Source organism: Oncorhynchus mykiss, chromosome 3 (assembly GCF_057628025.1).
Source record: "Oncorhynchus mykiss isolate SJ-2025 chromosome 3, ASM5762802v1, whole genome shotgun sequence".
NCBI lineage: Eukaryota > Metazoa > Chordata > Actinopteri > Salmoniformes > Salmonidae > Oncorhynchus > Oncorhynchus mykiss.
Genome location: NC_143024.1, coordinates 52227529 through 52239856, shown reverse-complemented (window position 1 = coordinate 52239856; position 12328 = coordinate 52227529). Strand labels below are relative to the sequence as shown.

Genomic DNA, 12328 nt, shown 5'->3' with positions numbered 1-12328 from the left:
GAGCCATCTTGCGCCCCAGCTCTCGCAGGCTCTAGGGGTATGTTCCTTTGTTGACTTTCAGTAGCACTTAGCGGGTGTCTCCAACATAGTGAAACAGCGTCGGAAACTGCCAACATGGGTAGCTAGCCCATGACAGCCCCAGTGGGGTCTATTCCCTCCGGTCAGCTGTCTCTCCAAGCTGTCACACAGACTTTCCTATGTTGTCAGCTGTCCTTTCACAGCAGTCACTGGACTGGTCCAGATGAACATTAAAACATTAAGGCCATATTTTTAACCAAATGTTGCAATTGGACTTGCAATTTAGAACAAAACACTTGGGTAAACTGTTGGAATCATGGAAATATAACAATTATTTCAATTATATACAGTGGGGAGTATTTGAGATACTGCCGATTTTGCAGGTTTTCCTACTTACAAAGCATGTAGAGGTCTGTAATTTGTATCATAGGTACACTTCCAACTGTGAGAGACGGAATCTAAAACAAAAATCCAGAAAATCACATTGCATGATTTTTAAGTAATTCATTTGCATGACATAAGTATTTGATCACCTGTTAGTTTTGTTTTAAGAATCCCACTCATTACCTGTATTAACTGCACCTGTTTGAACTCGTTACCTGTATAAAAGACACCTGTCCATACACTCAATCAAACAGACTCCAACCTCTCCACAATGGCCAAGACCAGAGAGCTGTGTAACGACATCAGGGATAAAATTGTAGACCTGCACAAGGCTGGGTTGGGCTACAGGACAATAGGCAAGCTGCTTGTTGAGAAGGCAACAACTGTTGGCACAATTATTAGAAAATGGAAGAAGTTCAAGATGACGGTCAATCACCCTCGATCTGGGGCTCCATGCAAGATCTCACCTAGTGGGGCATCAATGATCATGAGGAAGGTGAGGGATCAGCCCAGAACTACACGGTAGGACCTGGTCAATGACCTGAAGAGAGCTGGGACCACAGTCTCAAAGAAAACCATTAGTAACACACTACACCATCATGGATTAAAATACTGCAGCGCACGCAAGGTCTCTCTGCTCAAGCCAGCGCATCTCCAGGCCCATCTGAAGTTTGCCAATGACCATCTGGATGATCCAGAGGAGGAATGGGAGAAGGTCATGTGGTCTGATGAGACAGAAATAGAGCTTTTTGGAAGAAGGATGAGTACAACCCCGAGAACACCAACCCAACCATGAAACATGGAGGTGGAAACATCATTCATTGGAGATGCTTTTCTTCAAAGGGGACAGGACTACAGTACCGTATTGAGGGGAGGATGGATGGGGCCATGTATCGCGAGATCTTGGCCAACAACCTCCTTCCCTCAGTAAGAGCATTGAAGATGGGTCGTGGCTGGGTCTTCCAGCAGGACAACGACCCGAAACACACAGCCAGGGCAACTAAGGAGTGGCTCCGTAAGAAGCATCTCAAGATCCTGGAGTGGCCTAGCCAGTCTCCAGACCTGAACCCAATAATACATCTTTGGAGGGAGCTGAAAGTCTGTATTGCCCAGCAACAGCCCCGAAACCTGAAGGATCTGGAGAAGGTCTGTATGGAAGAGTGGGCCAAAATCCCTGCTGCAGTGTGTGCAAATCTGGTCAAGAACTACAGGAAACATATGATCTCTGTAATTGCATGCAAACAAACGTTTCTGTACCAAATATTAAGGTCTGCTTTTCTGATGTATCAAATACTTATCTCATGCAATAAAATGCTAATTAGTTACTTAAAAATCATACAATGTGATTTTCTGGATTTTTGTTTTAGATTCCATCTCTCACAGTTGAAGTATACCTATGATAAAAAATTACAGACCTCTACATGCTTTGTAAGTAGGAAAACCTGCAAAATCGGCAGTGTATCAAATACTTGTTCTCCCCACTGTAGTTAGAATACAATTGGGGGAACTCCAATCAAGTTGTAGAAACATCAAGGATGATAAATGGAAACAGGATGTACCTAAGTTCAATTTCAAGTCTCATAGCAAAGGGTCTGAATACTTATGAAAATACGTTTGTATTTTTTCATACACATTTGCAAAAATGTCTACAAACATGTTTTTGCTTTGTTGTTATGGGGTATTGTGTGTAGAATGTTTTGTTTTATATATTTTAGAATAAGGCTGTAACGTAACAAAATGTGTAAAAGTCAAGGAGTCTGAATACTTTCCGAATGCACTCTATATATTACCATTAGTATATTACCATAACTATTTATGTATTCCTGCTAAGTCACTTTTCATCCCTGTTCAAAGCTATAGCCTATCACACATACACTGACAATCTTACACACACTCACCACCACACACAGACTTACTCACCACTTATGCTGTTGCCATACTTTTTCTATTATTATTTATCCTGCTACCAGTCACTTTCTCATAATCCCTGCCTACATCTGCATGTATTTATAAAACTCAAATACTCCAGTATCCCTGCTAATTGTAAATTTGGTCCTGTACTGACCTTGTATATACAATACATGACCAAAAGTGTGTAGACACCCCTTCAAATTAGTGGATTCGGCTATTTCAGCCACAACCGTTGCTGACAGGTGTATACAATTGAGCACACAGTCATGCAATCTCCATAGACAAACATGGACAGCAGGACAGCTTTACTGAAGAGCTCAGTGACTTTCAAAGTAGCACAGTCATAGCATGCCACCTTTCCAAGAAGTCAATTCGTCAAATGTCTGCCCTGCTAGACCTGCCCCAGTGAACTATAAATGCTGTTATTGTGAAGTGGAAACATCTAGGAGCAACAACTGCTCAGACGCGAAGTGGTAGGCCACACAAGCTCACAGAACAAGACCGCCGAGTGCTGAAGCGTGTAGAGCGTAAAAAAATTGCCTGTCCTTGGTTGCAACACTCACTACCAAGTTCCAAACTGCCTCTGGAAGCAACGTCGGCATAACAACTGTTCGTCAGGGGAGCTTCATGAAATGGGTTTCCATGGCCGAGCAGCCACACACAAGCCTAAGCTCACCAATGCGCAATGCCAAGCGTCGGCTGGAGTGGTGGAAAGCTCGCCGCCATTGGACTCTGGAGAAGTGGAAACGCATTCTCTGGAGTGATGAATCACGCTTCACCATCTGTCAGACCGACGGATGAATCTTGGTTTGGCAGATGCCAGAAAAACGCTACCTGTCCCAATGCAAAGTGCCAACTGTAAAGTTTGGTGGATGAGGAAAGGCTGTTTTTCATGGTTTGGGCTAGGCCCCTTAGTTCCATTGAAGGGAAATCTTAATGCTACAGCATAGAATGACATTCTAGACAATTCTTTGCTTCCAACTTTGCGGCAACAGTTTGGGGAAGGCCCTTTCCTGTTTCAGCACGACAATGCCCCAGGGCACAAAGCGAGGTCGAAACAGAAATGTTTTGTCGAGATCGGTGTGGAAGAACTTGACTGGCTTGCACAGAGCCCTGACCTCAACCCCATCAAACACCTTTGGGATGAATTGGAACGCCGACTGTGAGCCAGGCCTAATCGCTCAACATCAGTGCCCAGTCTCATCAATGCTTTTGTTCCAACGTCTAGAGGAAAGCCTTCCCAGAAGAGTGTAGGCTGTTATAGCAGCAAAGGGGGGACCAACTCCATATCAATGCCCAGGATTTTGGAATGAGATTTAGCTTCCTGTAGCATTGCTTCCAGTCTTATTTCTAATTTCTCATGTTTTTTATTAGTTAAACTATTTTGATATTGAATACTACTGCAATGTTGGGCTTTCAAGTTAAGCATTATAAAAGCACTTGTGAGAAATAAAAATGGAAAGATATCACATATACAATGCAACCAAAGGTGATGTCCACCACTTAACCTAACTAACTGACAGATAGCTAGCTATACCATGACTGATATAGCTAAGATACCCACACAAATACTGAAATATACACTGAACTAAAAAAATACACCAAACATGCAACAATTTCAAAGATTTTACTGAGTTACAGTTCATATAAGGAAATCAGTCAAATTAAATAAATTCATTAGGCCCTAATCTATGGATTTCACATGACAGGGAATACAGATGTTTCTATTGGTCACAGAAACCTTAAAGAAAACGGTAGGGGTGTAGATCAGAAAACCATTCAGTATCGGTTCTGACCACCATTGGCCTCCTTCACATGGAGTTGATCAGCCTGTTGATTGTGTCCTGTGGAATGTTGTCCCACTCCTCTTCAATGGCTATGTGAAGTTGCTGGATATTGGCGGGTCTGGAACACGCTGTCATACACGTCGATCCAAAGCATCCCAAACATAATCAATGGTTGACATGTCTTGTGAGTATGCAGGCCATAAAAGACCCTGGGACATTTTCAGCTTCCAGGAATTGTGTACAGATCCGTGCGACATGGGGTCGTGCATTATCATGCAAACATGTGATGGCGGTGGATGAATGGCACAACAATGGATCTCAGGATCTCGTCACAGTATCTCTGTACATTCAAATTTCCATAGATAAAATGCAATTGTGTTCGTTGTCCATAGCTTATGCTTACCCATATCATCACCCCACCTTCACCATGTGGCACTCTGTTCACAATAGGGCTGAGCGATATGGCCAAAATGTCATATCATGGTATTTTTCTAATTTTGGACGGTATGACGGTATTTGGCGGTATTTTATGTTTTTGATTAATAAAAGTTCTACATTTTCTTTATGAGTAGTGCGTGACCCTAAGGTGGCAACACATATATTCAAAATGATTTAAATGGGTCTTTCACCATTCGGATTGTTTTATACTGTTCAATTCAACTTCAACCGAAAATCATTTCCTGCATTTCCACCTACTTCTGCATTTCCTGCACTCATTTGAGATCATTTCCACACTGCCACGATATGGGCAAAAATACTAGGCCTTATTTTTAACCAAATGTTGCAATTGTGATTTAGATAAAAAAAACACTTGGGTAAACTTTTGGAATCATGGAAATATAATGTTTATTATAATTATATAGTTAGAATATAAGTAAGTGGACACTTTGAATACAGTGTTGTTTGATATGACAATAAATTAAAATGCAATGGACGAGTTATTGTGACAGGTTAGGAACCAAAGTGATGTTCCGTGTTTCCTATGGGACCCTATAATCTTTAGCTACATTAACACTTTATTCATATAGCCAACATATTCATGCTTCACCTGTTCCTCTTTGATTTAGAAGATACTGTTGCACAAACAACATGATGATTTAGGCCTCAGTACTTTTAGCCAGTTAACTAGCGATTAGCATTAGGGGCTAACACGAGTTAGCATAACTTGCAAAGAAGATACAAACTAGCTGTTTGCAGATGTAAGAAACACAAACTAATATTGCAATTATAAAATGCTTGTGGATTTATATTAAGATCAAAGTGGAAACAACATCGTTGTCATCAACATTGTTGCATTGACCATGGAAACTGAACGAAAGCGTCTAGTGGTCAAGCAACAACAAATGCGCTCCTTGAGTGACTGGGGGTGGGATTAGGTCTGTGAGGAAAGCAGCAGGGAGGGGAGGGGAGGGGAGGGGAGAGAAAGAGAGAGAGAGAGAGAGAGAGAGAGAGAGAGAGAGAGAGAGAGAGAGAGAGAGAGAGAGAGAGAGAGAGAGAGAGAGAGAGAAGAGAGAAGAGAGAAGAAAGAGAGAGAGAGAGAGAGAGAGAGAGAGAGAGAGAGAGAGAGAGAGAGAGAGAGAGAGAGAGAGAAGAGAGAAGAGAGAAGAGAGAAGAGAGAAGAGAGAAGAGAGAAGAGAGAGAGAGAGATTGACTCAAGTAGCGGAGTCAACAAACCAAACAATCAAATACCATTATAGAAGGTAAAGTAAAAACCCAAACCGGTATGTGCATCAATACCAGTATATAGTAAAATACAGTATACCGCCCATTCCTAGTTCACAACGTTGACATCAGCAAACCGCTCGCCCACACGACGCCAAACAATCCATCTGCCATCTGCCCGGTCCAGTTGAAACAGGGATTAATCTCTGAAGAGCACACTTCTCCAGCGTGCCAGTGGCTGTCAAATGTCAGCATTTGCCCACTGAAGTCGGTTACGTGGAGAAAATCTTAGGTTGTGCAAACCCACACTTTCATCAGCTATCTGGGTGGATGGTCTCAGACTTTCCCACAGGTGAAGCCGGATGTGGGGGTCCTGGGCTGGCGTGGATAAACATGGTCTGCGGTTGTGAGGCCAGTTGGACAAACTGCCAAATTCTCTAAAAGGATGTTGGAGGCGGCTTACGGTGGAGAAATTAACATGACATTTTCTGGTAACAGCTCTGGTGGACATTCATGCAGTCAGCATGCCAATTTAACTTTCCCTCAAACATCTGTGGCATTGTGTTGTGTGACAAAATTGCACACTTTAGAGTAGCCTTTATTTTTTCCCAGCACAAGGTGCACCTGTTTAATGATCATGCTGTTTAATCAGCTTCTTGATATGCCACACATGTCATGTGAGGATTATGTTGGCAGAGGAAATGCTCACTAACAGGGATGTATACGCTTTTTATGCGTATGGAAAATTTCTGGGATCTTTCATTTTAGCTCACAAAACATGGGACCAACAGTTTACATGTTGCGTTTATATTTTTGTTCAGTGTTTTTCAGTTCTTCCTAACAAGTGGTTAGTGTATCCCTGAAGTCTTACAGCAAAGGCTTGAGCTGTGATTATTCAAGAGCAATCAATTTCATTTCAGCAGTGTCACAATCAATCTAGTGATTGCCTGCCTCAGTTGAGTTACACACTAGGACCTTGGGCAAGAAACACTTTATCCACAAAAATAACGCACTTTTACGGCTTAAAGGGATAGATTTACAAAGAGTTTACATTGCTGCAAAGCTTGGGCACCTCTCATAGTCGGGAGGGAATACAAATCATACTGTTTACTCCCATTTACCCACCTATCAATGCTACAATACAATGCATAATTTACACTGTAACGCACTAGTGAAATAGGGTTAATCCCACACGGATAGGACTGTAACAGTCATTTTAGCGTTTGCTTTACCCTGCCTGGAGTGCCAGATGGACAGAGTTTTCCATTTTAAGGCTATTCCATTGGTTCCATTGTGCTAGGCAAGTTCATTCAAGCCCAATTAAGTATTTAAAATGTTTTCAAATAGTATTTGAACCCAGGTCTGAACGGGTATAAGGTTAATGCCAGTGCTCTTACCTTGTGGGGTCTTTGGTTTCAGACAGGATCTCCAGCAGCTCGTCGTTGGACAGGAAGAAGAATCGTGGAAAGTAGAGGCGCTTCTTCTCCAAGTATTCATTGAGGCCCTTCAGGATCAACTCCAGGAACTCGTTTGACTTCTTCAGCTTCTCCAGCATCTGGTCGATGGCCACCACGGCCAGCACGTGCTTGTCCTGTCAGGAATAGAAGGAAATTGAATATTTCCAATAATCTGGGCCTGACCTGTATTTAAAGGAGCAATCTGCAGTTGCAACATCATTTTTTGGACTTAAATTAGTAACAACTAGAAAAGGACATGTACTGAAGTAAATGTGGTGTGCTTGCTAGTCTTGAAGTATTTATGGTTGTGAAATAGTAGTAGTAATGGCAGTGATGACAGTAGTATTAATGGTAGTAATACGGTTTTCATAGGCTGTGTGTTAGTTATAGTGACCCATTTTGGGGTGGTTTGCAGGGTCGGAAATTAACACCCGCCACCCACCAAATGTGGGTAAAATTTGGCATTGGTGGGTAAGAATATCTATTTCACCAGGCACGTTGGCGGGTGGTCACACAGAGCATTTGGGAACAGGCCACAAGTAGAAGTTGGATTTGACAAGAAAGTCTACTAAAGTGTGACTTTGTCATTCTGTTTCTTGGCCAGACATTGTTTTCTTCACACACTAAGTTGTTTGCTCCAACTGTCTGCTGCAACGAAGACATCGACGTCTTGAGTTTTTTTCCATCACAGACAAGCAAGTGTCCAACTTACCACGGGGGAGCTGAACATTTTTATCTCACCTAATGATTGTGCTTAATTGAGCATGGATCACTCCTAAAAACGTATATTCATGAAATATTGATAATTTCCTATCATTAAAACACTCATTATACTTTCATTGTTCTCCTATATCAGTGGTCACCAACCAGTCGATCGCAATCTAATGATAAAGCTTTGCGTTCCTATTTCTTTAATGTTTTTCCCGCTGTTGGCGGTAAGTGAACTTTATTCAGCAGAACTAGCGCCGGGAAGGCAAAGTGTTCCCATTTTTAACCATTTCATGTGTAGAGCAAGTCAAGTTCACTTATAGGACCTACCGCTGGCCAATCCGATAGCTCAGATCACCGTGTCTGCAGTTTCCTCGAACCATAGACTGCAAAAAGAAACCTCAAACGCACAGCAACGTTGATACTATGAGATCAGTGGCGATTGGTGCCATTTAAGATGAGGGAGGATGATAATTAATTTTTATAAGAATGGCCTTATTTCTATTACAGCTCAATGCTAACACTGATAGGTTTAGGCTACTACATGATACTCATCATTTCCATATACCCATCATGAGGTTGCTACAAATTAGCCTATGAATGAAAGTTTACAACGTAGGTGCACAGGTCAAGATACATTTGAGCAATCAAGGTGTAATGACATTGCCTGCATCTAGCTGATCTATTAGTCCAACAGTTGCAAACAGTTTTGTTCCGTTTAAGAAACGTTTTCTACAGAATCGGCGGAATTAATTCACCCCTTGATCACACACAAACACAGTTCACTTTCATTGCAGCCAGATCGTGGTATAATTCCTTCTCACATCTATGCGCTCTCCTCCTCTCACCGTTTCCTTTCGCTTGTACACTTCAGTGCACAACACATCAGCTGTCTGTGACCAGGCAAAAAAAAACGTTCCAAGCCATACCTTTATATTATAAACGCTAATCGCTACACACAGCCATGTCACCGCTTCAATCATGCAGTACAGTGTACAGTTAACAAGCAGTTTAGCAGTTAAACCAGCTGGTTCTGGTGGCAATAAATTAATAAAACCAAAAGATTACCTTGACTTGGAAGAGTTACAGTGTTGGATAGCAATAGCCAGCTAGGTAACATAGCATCTCTGTTTGAGCCAGATGTTTGAGTAGGCTAAACTAAGTAGGTGAAAATTAAAAATGGAAAAAAAAAATGAAATCTTACTAGCTCTCTGTCTCGCTATTTTGAGCCTGTAAACGAACCCATAAATGCTGATGCTCCAGATACCCAACTCGTCTAAAGAAGGCCAGGTTTATTGCTTCTTTAATCAGCACTAGAATTTTTAGCTGTGCTAACATGATTGCAAAATGGTTTTCTAATGATCAATTATCCTTTTAAAATGATAAACTTAGATTAGCTAACACAACGTGCTATTGGAACACAGGAGTGATGGGTGCTGAAAATGGGCCTCTGTACGCCTATGTAGATACAGTGGGGCAAAAAAGTATCTAGTCAGCCACCAATTGTGCAAGTTCTCCCACTTAAAAAGATGAGAGAGGCCTGTAATTTTCATCATAGGTACACTTCAACTATGACAGACAAAATGAGAAAAAAAATACAGAAAATCACATTTTAATGAATTTGTTTGCAAATTATGGTGGAAATAAGTATTTGGTCACCTACAAACAAGCAAGATTTCTGGTTCTCACAGACCTGTAACTTCTTCTTTAAGAGGCTCCTCTGTCTTCCACTCGTTACCTGTATTAATGGCACCTGTTTGAACTTGTTATCAGTATAAAAGACACCTGTCCACAACCTCAGACAGTCACACTCCAAACTCCACTATGGCCAAGACCAAAGAGCTGTCAAAGGACACCAGAAACAAAATTGTAGACCTGCACCAGGCTGGGAAGACTGAATCTGCAATAGGTAAGCAGCTTGGTTTGAAGAAATCAACTGTGGGAGCAATTATTAGGAAATGGAAGACATACAATACCACTGATAATCTCCCTCGATCTGGGGCTCCACACAAGATCTCACCACGTGGGGTCAAAATTATCACAAGAACGGTGAGCAAAAATCCCAGAACCACACGGGGGGACCTATTGAATGACCTGCAGAGAGCTGGGACCAAAGTAACAAAGTAACACACTACGCCGCCAGGGACTCAAATCCTGCAGTGCCAGACATGTCCCCCTGCTTAAGCCAGTACATGTCCAGGCCCGTCTGAAGTTTGCTAGAGAGCATTTGGATGATCCAGAAGAAGATTGGGAGACTGTCATATGGTCAGATGAAACCAAAATATAACTTTTTGGTAAAAACTCAACTCGTCGTGTTTGGAGGACAAAGAATGCTGAGTTGCATCCAAAGAACACCATACCTACTGTGAAGCATGGGGGTGGAAACATCATGTTTTGGGGCTGTTTTTCTGCAAAGGGACAAGGACGACTGATCCGTGTAAAGGAAAGAATGAATGGGGTCATGTATCGTGAGATTTTGAGTGAAAACCTCCATCAGCAAGGGCATTGAAGATGAAAAGTGGCTGGGTCTTTCAGCATGACAATGATCCCAAACACACCGCCTTTCAAGGTCCTGGAGTGGCCTAGCCAGTCTCCAGATCTCAACCCCATAGAAAATCTTTGGAGGGAGTTGAAAGTCCGTGTTGCCCAGCAACAGCCCCAAAACATCACTGCTCTAGAGGAGATCTGCATGGAGGAATGGGCCAAAATACCAGCAACAGTGTGTGAAAACCTTGTGAAGACTTACAGAAAACGTTTGACCTCTGTCATTGCCAAGAAAGGGTATATAACAAAGTATTGAGATAAACTTTTGTTATTGACCAAATACTTATTTTCCACCATAATTTGCAAATAAATTCATAAAAAAATCCTACAATGTGATTTTCTGGATTTTTTTTCTAATTTTGTCTGTCATAGTTGAAGTGTACCTATGATGAAAATTACAGGCTTCTCTCATCTTTTTAAGTGGGAGAACTTGCACAATTGGTGGCTGACTAAATACTTTTTTGCCCCACTGTATTCCATTTAAAAAATCTGCCGTTTCCAGCTACAATAGTCATTTACAACATTAACAATGTCTACACACTATTTTTGATCAATGTTATGTTATTTTAAGGGACAATTATTATTATTATTATTTTTTTTTTTTTTAAACAAGGACATTTTGCACAAACATCATTGCTAAAGAACTGTCTTTAATTGGTTAATGTTAATGTCTTTCATGTCTTTAATTGGTTAATGTTGCTTACGTTTATCATGTTTAAAAAATAATCTGAGTCGTAGACTTGCATTTTGACTCAGAAAGTGACCTTGACTCAGAAAAGAGGACCACTGTCCTAGTCCTTGTAAAAAATAGAGCCGTGAACTGTAATAATGAATATGCCATATCACTCTATCTTTTGTGGCAGGGCACTTTGTTGTTTCTTGATGTTCAGTTGTTTATCTGTTTTTACAGATTTTTCATATCCAATTACAACTCAACTCAACAGGCTCGGGAGAGACAAAGGTCGAGTTATACGTCCTGCCGAGTTATACGACCTGCCAAATTGCACTCCTTGAACCCGAGAAGGCAGCCGCACCAATGTGTCAGACGAAACACTGTTCAACTGACTATGCAGGTGCTCTGCCCGCCACAAGGAGTCGCTAGAGCATGATGAGCCAACTAAAGCCTCCCGGCCAAATTCTCCCCTAACCTAGACGATACTGGGCCAATTGTGCGCCAGACACGGCCTGGGATCGAACCCGGGTCTGTAGTGACACCTCAAGCACTGCAATGCAGTGCCTTAGACCACTGCGCTACTTGGGAGGCCTTAAATTATTTATTTTAAACATACATTGGTTGAAAGACACAGGTCACAAAAATGAAATGGAATTTAGCAATATACCCCATTACTTCTTACTAGTAACATATTTCCTGTTTTAGAAAAATAGAAAGCACACATCTTTTTGTTTTTGGTGTAATTATGGCAAAATAATATATTTTGGCTGGTAGAAAATCTGAGTGGCTAGTAGATTTTTTGTATCCAACTGTCAGTGGCTGGACCAAAAAGTCAATTGATGGTGGTTTGTAGGTGTGGAGTTATTATAGTGAATTATAGTGGCCTAGTATATTAGGCTAGAGTGATCACACCTCAAGCACTGCACATGTTAAAGTTGTTTTGGTGTTGGTATCTTTAACTGTTCAAGAGCAGTTGCGAATGCAAATGGGATTGAGGCGGTAGGTAGACTAGCGGCTAGAGCGCTGGGCCAGTAACTGAATAGTCACTGGTTCGAATACTCCAGCCGACAAGGTGAAAAATCTGTTCATGTGCCCTTGACTGATGCACCTAACCCTAATTTGCTCCAGAGGCGCAGTACTTCTATGGCCGACTCTGTAAAACATTTCACTGCACTTATCTGGTG

The 12328-nt window shown here is 41.6% G+C and overlaps 1 protein-coding gene across 1 annotated transcript in view; it reads right to left on the bottom strand.

The window, feature by feature from the left end:
• The window catches only part of dnah7 (dynein, axonemal, heavy chain 7), a 230777-nt gene that overhangs the window by 157138 nt on the left and 61311 nt on the right, over positions 1-12328 (bottom strand). The window contains exon 20 of the mRNA XM_021596897.3: positions 7160-7353. Coding sequence (XP_021452572.3) covers positions 7160-7353 — 194 coding nt within the window. The remainder of the gene's footprint in view (positions 1-7159; positions 7354-12328) is intronic.